At 42.5% G+C, this 13936-nt stretch overlaps 1 protein-coding gene across 1 annotated transcript in view; it reads right to left on the bottom strand.

Annotated features, from left to right (window-relative positions):
- Positions 1-283: 283 nt before the first annotated feature.
- Positions 284-13936, bottom strand: part of SULT6B1 (sulfotransferase family 6B member 1) — a 95419-nt gene continuing 81766 nt past the window's right edge. The window contains exon 7 of the mRNA XM_078677441.1: positions 284-449. Coding sequence (XP_078533567.1) covers positions 319-449 — 131 coding nt within the window. The 3' untranslated portion in view covers positions 284-318. The remainder of the gene's footprint in view (positions 450-13936) is intronic.

Raw genomic sequence — 13936 nt, 5'->3', positions numbered from 1 at the left:
ACTTTGCATGCAAGTGGGTGATCAGGTCCCACCCAGCCAAAAGTCAGGCCACACAAAATATATTGGATAAAGCATTACAAACATATTTAACAGTGTCTATTCTCTTTCATCCCACAGTGTAAGCGAATGCCCCCAAATCAGGATGTTCGGTGCAAGTAATGTAATGAAAGTTTGAGAAAAATCATGATTCCAACAGCATATCCAAAATGAACAGTGACAATGCATAAAAGACAAACGAGTTCATTGGATTCATATTTTTTTTTTACTAGGCCACTTTTCATAGTTTTTTTATTAGAAAAATATTATTTAATCATAATATTAGGATTTACAGTGTGTGTCATAATTCAGCATTTTTCCAAGTTTAGTTCCTGCTAAGCACTCTTCAAATTTTGCATCCATTTCACGGTTCTGTGCTTCCGAGAAATAATTTTTCCAGTCCCCCACATCACCTGAAAAAAAGACATAGATAAGTTCGCAGTAAAATATCAACATTACTTATTGGTATATGTGTCATATTTACAACAGAAAAAATGTATGCAAATTTAGTTTCCTTAATCGAACCACACGATTTGGGTTGAACCTTCTTTAATTTATATAGGTGAAACTGAAGGGTCCGCTCACAAAACAATCAGTTAAATCAAACAGGCGTAGATACTTACATAGTTTTCCACATTTGCCATCAGCACCAAAGTGCCATATGAAATATATGACATATAAATAAGTTAGACTTTAACCTCCGAGTCCCTGATTACAAGTTACATGTATCTCAATGTTGGTAAACAGGGGGTGGTGGCAGGGAATTTTCGGATGTGTTTTCGGAATCTCTGAATAAAGCAACCAAAACCAGGCAATTACACTTTGGTCCCTGGAATGGCAATCCATTTCCATTGGATTTTTCCCGATTTCAGAGACCAATCGGCGACGTTTGGTGCCTTCTCAGAGTGGGTGGAACATTTCTGGAAGAAGCTACATGGAGTCGGGCGCATGTAGTGGGGGCGGTGCTTCACCAAAGCCAGAGAAGGGCTGGGTGTAGGCCCAAGGGACCATTATCTACTCCCGCCATAGTGTCGCAAAGGTAAGTTAGGGGCTGGGCTGAGCTCCTGCCCACCGCCCCTGTGCATGTAAATGTAAACCCGTATTTGTAAAGCGCGAACTACTCACCCTTACAGGTCTCAAGGCTCTGAGTGCCGTCGTGGAAATTAAGTGAGCTATTGACCAGAGTCACATGGTGCTGAGCTGAGCTGAGCTGCCGCCGGAGTCGGGGATCAAACCGTGAACCCTGTGCTCCGAAGGCAGCTGCCATGGCTGCTGCACCACACCTCTCCTCTACTGAGCAGTGTAGAGCCGCACCTGGTGAAATGAGATCCAGTATCTCCAGACCTGGAATTATCCATTCCAGAGACCACAAGCTATCTGTAATTGCCAGAGCAGTATCCTACCCAGTGTTAGCACTCAGGGAGGAATAACGCAACGCGTAATCAATGCCTATGAGACTTGGTTTGTGGGCCTTGATAATCCATTCAATATCCCATGGAGATTTGACAAACAAAATGATAGAATGAGCCAAGGATACTTAACTGTAAGCCAGTATTGCTGGGTGGTGCATACATAGCTTATTTTATTACATTGCTTCAGACAATGCATTTGTTAAACAAAGTAGTTTCGCATCCAGCCGGTTGGTGAGTAACCCAAATGTAAGCATGGATATGAGCAAACGTAATTACCAATACATTTCCTATTAGACACCTTTTAGACTTATGTGTAGTGGGAATCTATCACCACCATTAACATTACGTGAAAATGCAATATGTCAATGTTAGAACAGTTTTGGGATCTGGTTATGTAGTTCATGAGCACCTTGCTGCTTTCAGTATCAGGTGAATGTTGTCGAATGTTTTTACACGTACTACATTTTTGTGATCAAAAATGGTTCACCTCTGGGAGCATGCACCATTCATTACCACGCTCATCCTGCAGGATACTCAACTGAAGTCTAGACAGAACACATGAGTGAGCATAACCAGTACCGACAACACAATCATGGTTAACTCAACTATTGGATCTTTAGACTTTTTTCCTCATACGATTCAGACAACAGAGTTTTAATACAGAACTAGAGCACACATTTTCTTGAGAGGCAACCATGGATCTCATAATGATGGAATTGTAGCAGCGGAATGAACAGCATTTGTTAAACAGTAGTATGAACAACATTTTCAATATTTGGGATTTATTCACACCGTTGATTTTGTTAATTGTGATTTGAAACTTGCCATTTCACAATAAGAAGAAATTAACCAAATCACCAACAGAATTTGACAAAAAGTACTCAGAATGGTGTCATCACTTATGACGGTCAGTCAGTCAATGTGCAGCCACCCGCAAGGTAGAGTGCGGGGTCCCCCAAGGTTCATCACTTTCCCCTCTTTTGTTTAACCTTTATATTTTCCCTCTCATTTTTATGTTACAGCAACTGGAGGTCACCGTATTTAATTATGCGGATGATCTCCAGTTAATCTTCAATCTATCCCATTCATCTGCATCCGCTTTGAATGTTCAAACCACCATGACCCTTATCCAAGATTGGATGAACTGCAGCCACCTCAAACTCAATCCGGACAAGACTGAACTGGTCTTGACCGGAGGTGGCTGCAGTCCCTGGTCTCCTTCCTTTTGGCCCCCTTCCCTTGGTGTCCCTCCACTCCCGGTTCCTAAAGTGAAGACCCTGGGTATTTTTCTTAACTCCCAGCTCTCGGTTCTCCCTCAAGTTAACTCTGTGGTCTCCTCATCCTTCTTCTCCCTTAGAGTGATTAGGAAGGTCTCCCGCTTCTTTTCCCCCCCTGCCTTAAAAATCATCATGATGGCCATGGTGTTATCTCGGATAGACTATGGCAACATAGTCTATAACGGAGCCCCTGCATATATGATCCACCGTCTGCAACTGGTGCAGAACCAGGCGGCCCGTCTGATCCATGGCCTTCCCAGATATCATCGGGTCACCCCACTACTAAAGACCCTGCATTGGCTCCCGATAAGAGAGCGCGCCCTGTTTAAGCTCGGCTGTCTTACTTATCAAGCCAGAGCGGGCACTGCTCCTAAATTCATCTGCTCTCTTATCAAACCTTATTGCCCAGGCAGAGAACTCCGCTCGGCTCACTTGGCCCTTCTTACCATCCCTCGCTTTAAAAAGCAGAGGTCGGGCGGAGTGAGATTCGCTGTCCTGGCCCCAACGTTTTGGAACTCCCTCCCAATCGCTCTACGCACCTCCCTTTCGTATTCCCTGTTCCGTAAAAACCTTAAAACTTTCCTGTTCACTCAAGCCTTCCCCTAAATCCGTTGCCGCTGCCATCCACTGATCTTTCACTAGCGCCATGAAACCGTTGGGTAAGCGTGCGCTGTAGAAATGTTTTTAAATTCAAATTCAAATGACCCTTTCGCGAGTGGATGATAAGGTCACTCTCAAATTCCCTTTTTAGGTCCTTCTCCAAATAAAAACGTATTAATCAACCTAAAATATTGAAAATCTGGATTTGGGACACCAGAAATATAAAACTCAGCAACCTTGCGTTTATGCATTTCAGTGTACCTTCCTTGCCACACAAGGACCGTGAGATAATGGAGGCAACTATTAACTACAATGACCCATTATTACATTTAGAACATATTCAGTCTGCAAGATGATCCTCTAAATCATCAGATACAAATCATCTTTGAGGCTAAATCGACTCGACTCAACTCAGATTTGAACAAGTATTGGCAGCCAGGGGACCTGTTTGCCACACCACTACGTGTGTTATTTATTCATCGATATAAATTAGTTGTTGCCCACCTCAAATGGCTAGCCACCAATTAAGCCCTTAATTAATCATATTTGGACACTGTAGAGAGGCAACGTTTAGTCAAGAACAAATATATAATAAGCAGATAAGTGTTAAGTGTCTCTAGTTGGCAAGGGTTTGCACCTTTGTCCAAGTAGGAACCCGTCATTCTAGTCAGGATAAGGGAGTTACACTCCTAAAATGACCCCTGCTCACCCCTTTGGTAGCTTGGCAAGAGCAGTCAGGCTTATCTTAGAGGCAGTGTGTAAAGCATTTGCACGTAACCAACAGTAACACAGTGAAAGCACTACAAAAGGATACCACACCAGTTTAGAAAAATATCCAATATTTTTATATACTCAAACAAGACCAAAAACGATAAAAATCCACAATACAGTACTTAGAAATCTTCAGTCATCAAAATTGATTTGAAATATAGTTCCTTGAAGTTGATAGTTCCGTCTGGGGCTATCACTGTGTCGTTAAACAACAAATCCAAAAAGTTCTGGCTGACCGCGGCATCGCGGGCCAGCTACGGTGTCGGGAAGACCCGCAAAACAGTACCTTTAGAAATGCAGGGCATCAGCAACTTCTGACTAAGCCCCGAAAGGTCGGCGTCGGTTCCTGAGGTTGGTGCTGGAGTCGTTGGGCCCTTGAAGTCAGACGTGTTGCAGAACGAGCTCCTCGCGGTTGAAGTCGGAAGCGCCGGCAGGCATCAGGTGCCGTGGTGTGAAATGCAGCGGTGTGGTGCCCTCAGGTCACGGAGCAGGCAGCGGCTCCCTGACAATCGTCCAGCGGTGTCGGTGAGACCAGGGCTGTAGTACAAAGTGATGCGGTGCTCATCGCAGTGCTTGCATGTCATGGTGTAAGCAGCGGCGTCAATGTTGCTGAAGCACTGTCGTCGGCTGACGAACTGGCGTCGATGGCGCCAGCATCGGTAGGCCAAGGCTGCGGTGCGGGATGAGGATGGTGCGTCGCGTAGCTTACGAGCAGTTCCCTCGAAAACTACGATGCAAGCCGGGGCGTCGATGTCGGTGTGGAGCGTCATCTTCGGGGATACCAGGGCAACGGCGTGAAGGGGGGCGGTGCGAAGTGTGGTGCCCACAGGTCGCATTGCAAGCAGCGGCTCAGTGGCGGCATCAGGTGGTGTCGTCGGTGAGACCAGGATTGTGGTGCAGTGGTGCCTTCAGGACATGGAGTCAGAAGCGCCGTTGTAGATGGTGTCGGATTGCTTTTCTTCTGTTGCAGCACAAAACACAAAGTCCCCAGTGCTGATGGTAGAAAAACTTGAAGTTTTTGCTGTTATTGAGACTTCTTGAACAGGGGGCAAGCACCACCTCAAGCCCTTTGAGAAACTCAATAAAGACGTTTGTAGAAAGTTATCTCCAGTCCTTTCACTGCCCATGACAGAAGCAGCCATTACAGGCCAACATAGCAAAGCACACAGCAAAGTGGTAGTTCCTCCTCACAGCTTCTCCAGCTCTTCTTCTTGGTAGTCTTCTTGGTCTAAAAGCGTTCTAAAGTTTAGGGGTTTGGGACCCACTTTTTATAGCCCAAATTCCTTTGTCCTCTCAGGCAGAGAGTGTCTTTGCCCAGCCAGAACCAGTTCTGTCCTCTCTGGTGCAACTTCCTGGCAGGAGGTGGAGACAGCTTTGTCAGAGGCAGACCAAGCCCATGTAGGTGAAAGGAAATCTCCTCCCCCACTCTAAATGCAGTCCAGGTCTATTCAGGCCTGCCCTGACCCATCCAGACTCCCTGGAGCCACTGCTCCTCCCCAGCCCCTGTCATCCCAAGCCAGACAGTCAATCCACAAACCCAGCCGAGGCACACTGGATGGCTGAGCAAGAAAATACCTACTTTCTAAAAGTGGTATTTTCAAGCACAAAATGTAAACATCAACTTCACTAAAAGATGCATCTTTAGATTCTGAGTTCAGGCGTACTAAACTTTACTTTTCTACCTTGTTCCCCGGGGTAAATATGTTTATAAGATGTTATAAACAAACTTGCCGTTCTGTCCTATGGGGAGAGTTAGACTTGAAATAGTGAAAAACTAAATTGACAGTAATTCACTATCAGGACATGCCACACACACCAGGGCATGTCCAGGGCACGTCTTACCTTTCACATACACTGCACCCTGCCCACAGGGGTACCTTGGGGCTTCCTTAGGGCTGACTGATATGTAAGAAAAGGGAAGGTTAGGGCCTGGCAAGTGGGTATACTTGCCAAGTCAACATAGTAGTACTAGACTGCACACAGGCTCTGCAATGGCAGGCCAGAGTTACATTTACAGGCTGCTCGTGTGGGAGGCACAATCCGTGCTGCAAGCCCACTAGCAGCATTTGATTTACAGGCCCTGGGCACACACGGTGCACTGTATTAGGTACTGACTAGTAAATCAAATCACCCAATCATGGAAACACCAATCCATAATAACAATTTACAACAGGAGGACTTGCACTTTAAGACTGAACAGCAGTGAGAAAGTGAGCAGAGACACTAAACCAGCAAAAACATAGTCAAAACCGGGAGGTCAGAAAGCAAAAAGGCAGGGGAAACACGCCAAAAGATGCCAGGTCTAACAATAAGCAACAACAACAGGTAGATAGTGTTGCTTTTTTAAATTCTTTATTCAGGATCTTCTGATTGAAAAAGACAATTCTGCACAGCCAACGTGTTTCAACCAGTTATGGGCTTCTTCAGGGCCAAAATATTACATGCTCACTCCTAATAGGTGGAGCGAAGTTTATTATCCGCTTCGTTGTGATTCATACGCGGCTGCAGTGCACCCTTTCTCCAAACATATTCCAATTATTGCATTGTGTTCTTCCGTTTCTTGCTTCAAGGACTACTTTCTCCTTAGGCATACATCCATTTGTATAGAGCTGTGTTCAGTCATCAAAATTTCGTTCGCGCAAGTGTTGCATCTTCAAAATGTAAGTCCCTAGTAAATGGTACCACTGGTCCCTAGGGCATGGGTACTAAAAAAGGTCCCTAAGGGCTGTTGCATGTACTATGCTACCCTAAGAGACCCCATACAAATTGCATGCAGACTGCCTTTGTAGGCTGCTTGACACGGTGCAAATCATGTGTGAAAAAACAACATGGCACACTCATTGTGTGTCATGCCAAAATCACTGCATATATTAACCCCTACAGGAGGCCTTGGTGCCCTAAGGCAGGGTGCATTATATTTCATGTAAGGACATATCTGCATGAGCAGATATGCCCTTGTGATATCTAGTTCTATTACTAGATATTGCAAATGAACAGGGAAGCTGTCCTAAGATATGTACCGGGCTCTGGTCATTATGAGTCACCCAGCTTCATAATGGCATCACTGAAACCTATGGTGCTTGGTATCAAACACGTGTCTTAATAAATCCATTCTACTTCCAGTGTAGGATTTATGACAAGCACCCAAAGGGCTCCTCTAGAGGGGCTCCCTAAAACCTACTAGTCTTCTAGTGTGTTGGTGGACTGGTATCGTCCAGCCTGCCACCACAGATGAGCTTCTGACCCCTTGTCGATAACAGCCAGTTCTCTCTGAGGTCAGGAAACAATGCCTGCTCCAGAGAAGGTGTCACCTTCTCCAGCAGGATGGCTAGTAAATCTGCATATCAAGGCCAGAGGCTTCAAAGCCTTTGGTACCGGAGCCAGTTGCAAGCACCAAGGCTTGTTTGTAGTCAGTCAGAACACCAATGCCACCAAAACTTACATGCACATTGTGGGACTTTGAGAGAGGCCAGCTCCACACCGAGAGTGGCCCTGCTGTGCTTCTCTTCCCTCTTTTGCATTTGCACCAAGAATCGTGAGAACCTCTAACTCACCAACCCGCCGGAAAAAACACACCTCTGCACCTGAGCTCCCCAGCCCTGGCTCAAGTAAGCAGACAGTGTCCCTGTGGTCCAGAGACCCTCAAGAGCACAGTCCTCCCTTGGGTTCTGCCGGACTGGTCCCCCAGTTACACCTTGCAGTCTTTTTCTCACAGGTGCTTTTCCCATTAACTTTAGTGTGTAGTATTCGAGAATACCAACGCGTACACCACCTCTGCACCCGGACACACAAGGGTACGTAAACTTGAACTGTTGGTGTTTTCTTGCACCTTGGCCTTTACTTACTTTAAGTCCAAAAGAACAGTCCTGTAAGTCGTCTGTAAGTGTACCTATGCAATGAAGGTTTCTCTCATAGGATAGCATTACCACGTTTGAGGCTCATGCCTCAAATCGGACAGCTGTCATTGTGCTATTTTTCTAAATTGGTCTTGAGTTTCTTCTTGAGTGTGTGTCAAATTTATTGACTCTGTGTGTCCAACAAATGCGTATTACTACCCTCTGATAAGCATGAACTGCTCGCCCACACTACCATAAAAAGAGCATTTGGGTATTCTTGCCTTTCTACATTGCGTACCTCATTTTGGTGCACTGCATAAAAAGCAAGTTTCCTACACCTACTGCTTCTAAGCACTATTTTTGCATTTAATCTTTAATAATTAATATCTTGACTTCTACTAGTTGGATTTTTGTTGTTTTGGTCTTGATTTATTTCTAAAATCATAATCTATTTTTCTAAACTGGTGTGGAGTTGTTTTGTGGTGTTTTTACTATTACTGTTGTATGTGTTGCACAAATACTTTACACATTGCCTCTTAAGTTAAGCCTGCCCACTCTGTGCCCAGCTAGCAGAGGGTGAGCACAGGTTAATTTATGGTGTGTATCTGACTTACCCTGACTGGGATTGTGGTTCATGCTTGGACAGGGTGCATACCTCTGTCAACCAGAAACCCAGGGCCTCATTTATGTGGTTTTGGAGTAGGTCAGCGCAGAAAGTCATGAGTCAACAAAAACTTTAAAGCAATTTGCACAACTAAATTATCCCACAGAGATACTTTTTAATGGAATGTGAGAATCAAAATGTGCAAAGTCTAAAATGTAGGCATTTTCCCATATAATTCCCTCTCCATGTTGCCCCAAGTGCTTATGTGGGTAAAAAAAAGAGAGAAATTACATTCACATAGGCAAAATAGACAATGGAAATATCCATTAAAGGGACGGGTAATGATAAGAGATAAAAAAAAACAAGGGTACAGATTACTATCCGTGTTTTGTTTGTCTATAGAAAGATAAGACAAGCACAACGTGAATACGCAAGTACCGTATTTAAAACAATAACGTAAACATATGCTACATGTTTCTTAAGATTTTAATTTTTTATGGGATATGTTACGTTTACTGTATGTTTTTGTTTATCGTGGTAAATGTTATCTTAATGAACTTTAATAATGAGAGTGGACGCCATTTTTCAGTATTAGCCTTTACATTTTTCACTCCGTGGCAAAAGATCTCAATAATGTTACATTCTGTCCATTCTAGAGATCGTGCAGGTGGAATCCTCTGGATATTTTAGCCAGCCGACAGGATTTTGAGAAATAATGTTCTATTTGAAACACAGTAACCAAAATGTATACTTTTAGAGTGATACAAAATATATGAGGTATAAAACGGAATTCATCGCAGACGGAATTACAGACACTTTATATGGTTGGGAAGGGCGCCATCTAGTGGCTAGGATGAATGTTTCTAATAAAATCTGAAGGACATAAAAGACAAGCCAAACGTGAGTTGCCATGGATCGTACAATATGCCAATATTGCCCAAACAACAATGCATATTGTGATCATGTTTCCTCCACTTTGAACACAAGAAAATGTAACTATATTTTTTTCAAGAGTGCACGCCTGAGTTCTAATGAGCTAAATTATTTAAATTGGTTACTCTTACAACAAACCCAGACTGGCAGGTATGTGGTATTTAAGTGTGAATCTACTATGCATCATTACTCTGACAAAGACAGGAGTGCAGAAACACACAGAAGTGTTTTTATAGGTGTCCTGATTGCAGAAAGATGCACTGATATTTTTGTACATTAATATCTGTAAATAAACTGCAGACTTGAGTCAGGCAATTATGTTTATTTCGACATTAGTTTTTATACCTTTGCACCATAAAACAGATCATAAAACATATTCAATAAATACGTTTAAACGATAAATCTAGATAAAACGGACTCATGAACAATCCAATTAATTTCACCTCTACATAAAAACGCCACTTATAAAAACAATTCCTCACTAACACTTCCTTCACAGAGAATATATATCTCCCCAATGCACGTTAGATCAGAAAACCTCATATCCAGTAAAAGGGTGGCTGTTTGTCTGCTATCCCTGACCTCATATTTCCTTAAGATGGGCTCAATGATGATTTCTGTTCCTCTAACACCCACGCACAATCTAATGAAATGTGAATGAGATCGCATTTTGTTTTCATGCCACTCACAAATATTATTCCCTTCTAAGTAGAGCCTCTTAGCAGGCGAATGTAACACTGGGCTTACCGCACATATGAATTTTAAGAGCGCCAAACTTATGGATTGATTAGGTAGATATTATAGATATGGGAATGTTTCTTCTTTCATCCATCATGTTCCCAAAGGGTATACAGATTCTCTTATCTTCCAAATAGCTCACATCACCTTCCCTTGCCATTTTTTGATAACATTTGAAGATCACCTTTACTGATTCTTAATGTTTGTTGCACATTATATATTATTGCTAATCTACTACATATATTGTCAAACCTTTCAAGAATATAAATTGTCCATTTAAATTCACTGATCAGAATCTCCCTTGGACATAAGGTTGAAGTTTTGAGGAGTCATCCTGGTCTATATGTTTCCTGCATCTAATCACCTCAGAATATGCTAGCTAGCTACAAGTCGCTAGGCCTGTCTCCATCCTCATGGTCTGGCTCATAGAGGAGGATGGCAAGGACAGAAGTCGTTTTAGACATCTACCCACCCAGTTGGTTTATCCACTTAGGCTCAGCTCCTCAACTCCATACTGAAATTGGAGCCCGACCATTGCTTGCGAGGCTGCCAAAACAGCCTGTCTTAAGGAAGGCCCTACATGCGCTTTACCAAATTTCTTAAGACCCCTTAGAGTTGAAATGGCTTTTACTTGCAATGCTTCTATATGGTCTTTCCATAATAATTTTTCCACAAATCACATCTCAAAATATTTGTATCAGTTATCATCCTCTATTTCTGCATTATCAAGGAACCACTTAAACTTTGCGTTCTTTTCCCACAAAAGGCAACAGTTTGGTTTTATAAAAATTTATTATCATTTTTCTAGTTTTACAATAATTTGAAAAAACCTCTAGTTTTCTCTGCAAGCCTATTTCAGTCAGGTCCATGTTGACCAAGTCAACTGCATAGAGGAGGCAGCTAATATGGGTGACATTTCTCTTAGGTCTGACGCCATTTGGCATTCCTAGTATTTGGGGTAGATCTGCTAAAAAATAGTGAGAATAACAATGAGGCCAGAACACAACTATGTCTAAGGCCATTCTTAATAGGTATACTCTGTGAAAGTAACACGTTGATGTTTATTTCCATTTGCGACCAGTTGTCTCTATGCATTTCTTGTAAAATCAAAAGTAGGCTCTGACGAATTCCATAATTTCTTCATGCTTCCCAAAGACAATCATGGTCAACAGTATCAAAAGATTAACAAAATTCCACAAAACAACAGTGCAGGCTTCCTCTTTCCTCTATGGATTTTTGGGTAATGGCCCACAAGCTAAAGCAATGATCAGTGGTTGAATGTTCCTTCATGAAACCTCCTTGCTCCATGGGGGATTATACATTTAGATTCCGCCCACTCTTTTAGCATCCCCCCAAAAAATTTTGAGAATATATTTCCACCAATGTCTAATAAATTAACTTGCCTATAGTTTGGGGGCTGAAGCATCTCCCTTTTTCTAAAAGGGTTTGATCACCATACCCTTCCAACTGTCTGGAAAGATTCCTTTCTTTATAATTCTTTGAAACAGACCATCAATTAACACTTGTTTTCACTATTACCGCACATAAGTTATCAGGACGGGCTGCTCTTGCCAATTTTAATACAGTTATGGTTTTTATTATTAGACCTATGGAGAACTCCCCCTTATTTCTTCTTCTGTTTTAAATACGGTAGGTCGTGCGCTATTCATTGACCTATTATATGATTTCTCTAAAAACATTACCCATGCCTCTTCTCCCTCCAAGCATCTCAGCATTCCCAGTTCCATACCTAGCCCATTTTGCAACAAGTGCCAAAATCTCTTGATGCCTTGATACTTTTACATTTGACCACTTCAAACATGATTTTCCAACACTTTTTTAGCGGATCCTTTTCTTATTCCTTAATAACCTTTTATACTCTCTCGGTAGTTCAAAGACCAGCAAAATTCAGTTTCCCTATAGATAAGGACAGCTGCACTGATTCTCAGACCCGGTGTATGGTGAGAGGCTTCATCTTGTTCTGTCTGACCAGCATCGGTGGGTCTGCGATTGCAGCTGCTCGGCAGGGTGTTCTGCGGGCACTGTGTCGCATGGGGTGCCGGTGGTGGGTGGAAGAATGCAAAAGTATGAAGGATGTCTTTCTTTCAGAAGGTATACTTTCCTGTAACAGCCTTATCTGGTAGTTCCCAATCCAATATTGCCAGCCTCTTTTCCTGTGACGTCATTTCCTCCCAACATACATAAGGAGGCTTGCGCTTGAGAAGAATGAGTTCTAACAGATGTGTTCTCTGATTTTCCATCGAGTTCATTGCCCACTCAGTTACTTTTTTGCCCCTGATCTTTGACTCCCTTTTTCTGTGGCAGGATTTATCTGAGATTCTCACTTCTATAAGATTATATTGTGGACTTTTCTCAAACCTGATTTCAGGTTACTTCTAGTGCCTTGTTTTGCAACCTCAAAATCACCTACTAACAGGAATTTCCAAGCTGCTAATAAGATTTCTTCTGCCATTTGTGGTTTTACCTCCTATCTGAGACACTGTTAATGAGGCACTTGAATCTTTCACATGGATATTACTGTGTAGGGTGGCTTTGGGTACTGGGAGGAATAGCCCTTTCTTCATGACATCAAGAAGGATACTAGAGAGACTTTCATTGCATCCAGTTCTTGACTAAATTTCACCAACATCTTCCAGTGCAGCAAAGTGGGAAATGCAAGGATATTGTTACCTACTGACTGCAGTGTGTCAAAGGATGGGTGACACAGCCATTTGATGTGAATTCCAGTAGGGTTTGTTCTCGAGTATACATGCACTGCAGTATTACAGGAATTCACACCACAGGGAAAATACAATACCCGTAGAAGTGCTCTTAGTAAAATAAACATGTTTAAGAGGGGAGCTCTCCTTTTTTGGCTATTTCTTGAAAACGCTTGGCTTTACGGCTCTACATCCTAAGACAAGATACAAAGTAGAACATCACTGCTGCCCACAATGTATGATCTAATACGTGTTGGCAGCAAGATATGGCTTTCAGGTCTGGGGCACCTCTTCATTTTGCAAATACGTACAACGTTGAGCTAAACTGACTATGCCTGAAGAAAGGCCATGTTATATTTTTATATACATATATTTTTTTTAGACTTTTATATAGCGCGAACTAGACCCGAGACATCGGGTATCAGAGCACTTTCCATGCGCACCAGTTTTGTTACAGGAGGACACATTCATTTTTCTAGGCACAGGGAGATTAAATGATTTGCCCAGAATCATAGGATGTTGAGCGTCGTTGCTGAGACTCGAACCTGGTTCCCCAGCTTCGAGGTCGACCGCTCTAGCCGTAAGGCTACATCCTCTACCCTATGTTAGAGCTGTCAAGCATAATTAAAAAGCAGAATTCTTTAATATTTAACCTTTCAGAAGTTAAAAGGAATACCTGGACTCGGTTACTTATGTTAAAATGGGATTTTAAATTACACACAGGGACAGACTGTCATGTCAGCCTGAAGAATGATGGTTAAAGGGATTCCAGTGATTGATATAGAAGAACTGCTGACACTTACATTAGACCTGATCAATGGGTACAACAGTATACATCACTTTATGACCACTATACTGCTAGAAAGAAATGTAAACAATGATTTCGTCCTACTCACCATCATTCCCCATTTGCCTATCTACAATTCACAATTTTGGGAAGTTTTCTTTGTGTTCCAGGCACAGACACCACGTAAAAAGTATGGCACATGTATGGCTAATTGAACATTTA

This window comes from Lissotriton helveticus, chromosome 2_1 (genome assembly GCF_964261635.1).
Source record: "Lissotriton helveticus chromosome 2_1, aLisHel1.1, whole genome shotgun sequence".
In the NCBI taxonomy this organism is placed as follows: domain Eukaryota; kingdom Metazoa; phylum Chordata; class Amphibia; order Caudata; family Salamandridae; genus Lissotriton; species Lissotriton helveticus.
The sequence above is the reverse complement of the archived record's forward strand: the minus strand, read 5'-3'. Positions and strand labels throughout refer to the sequence as shown.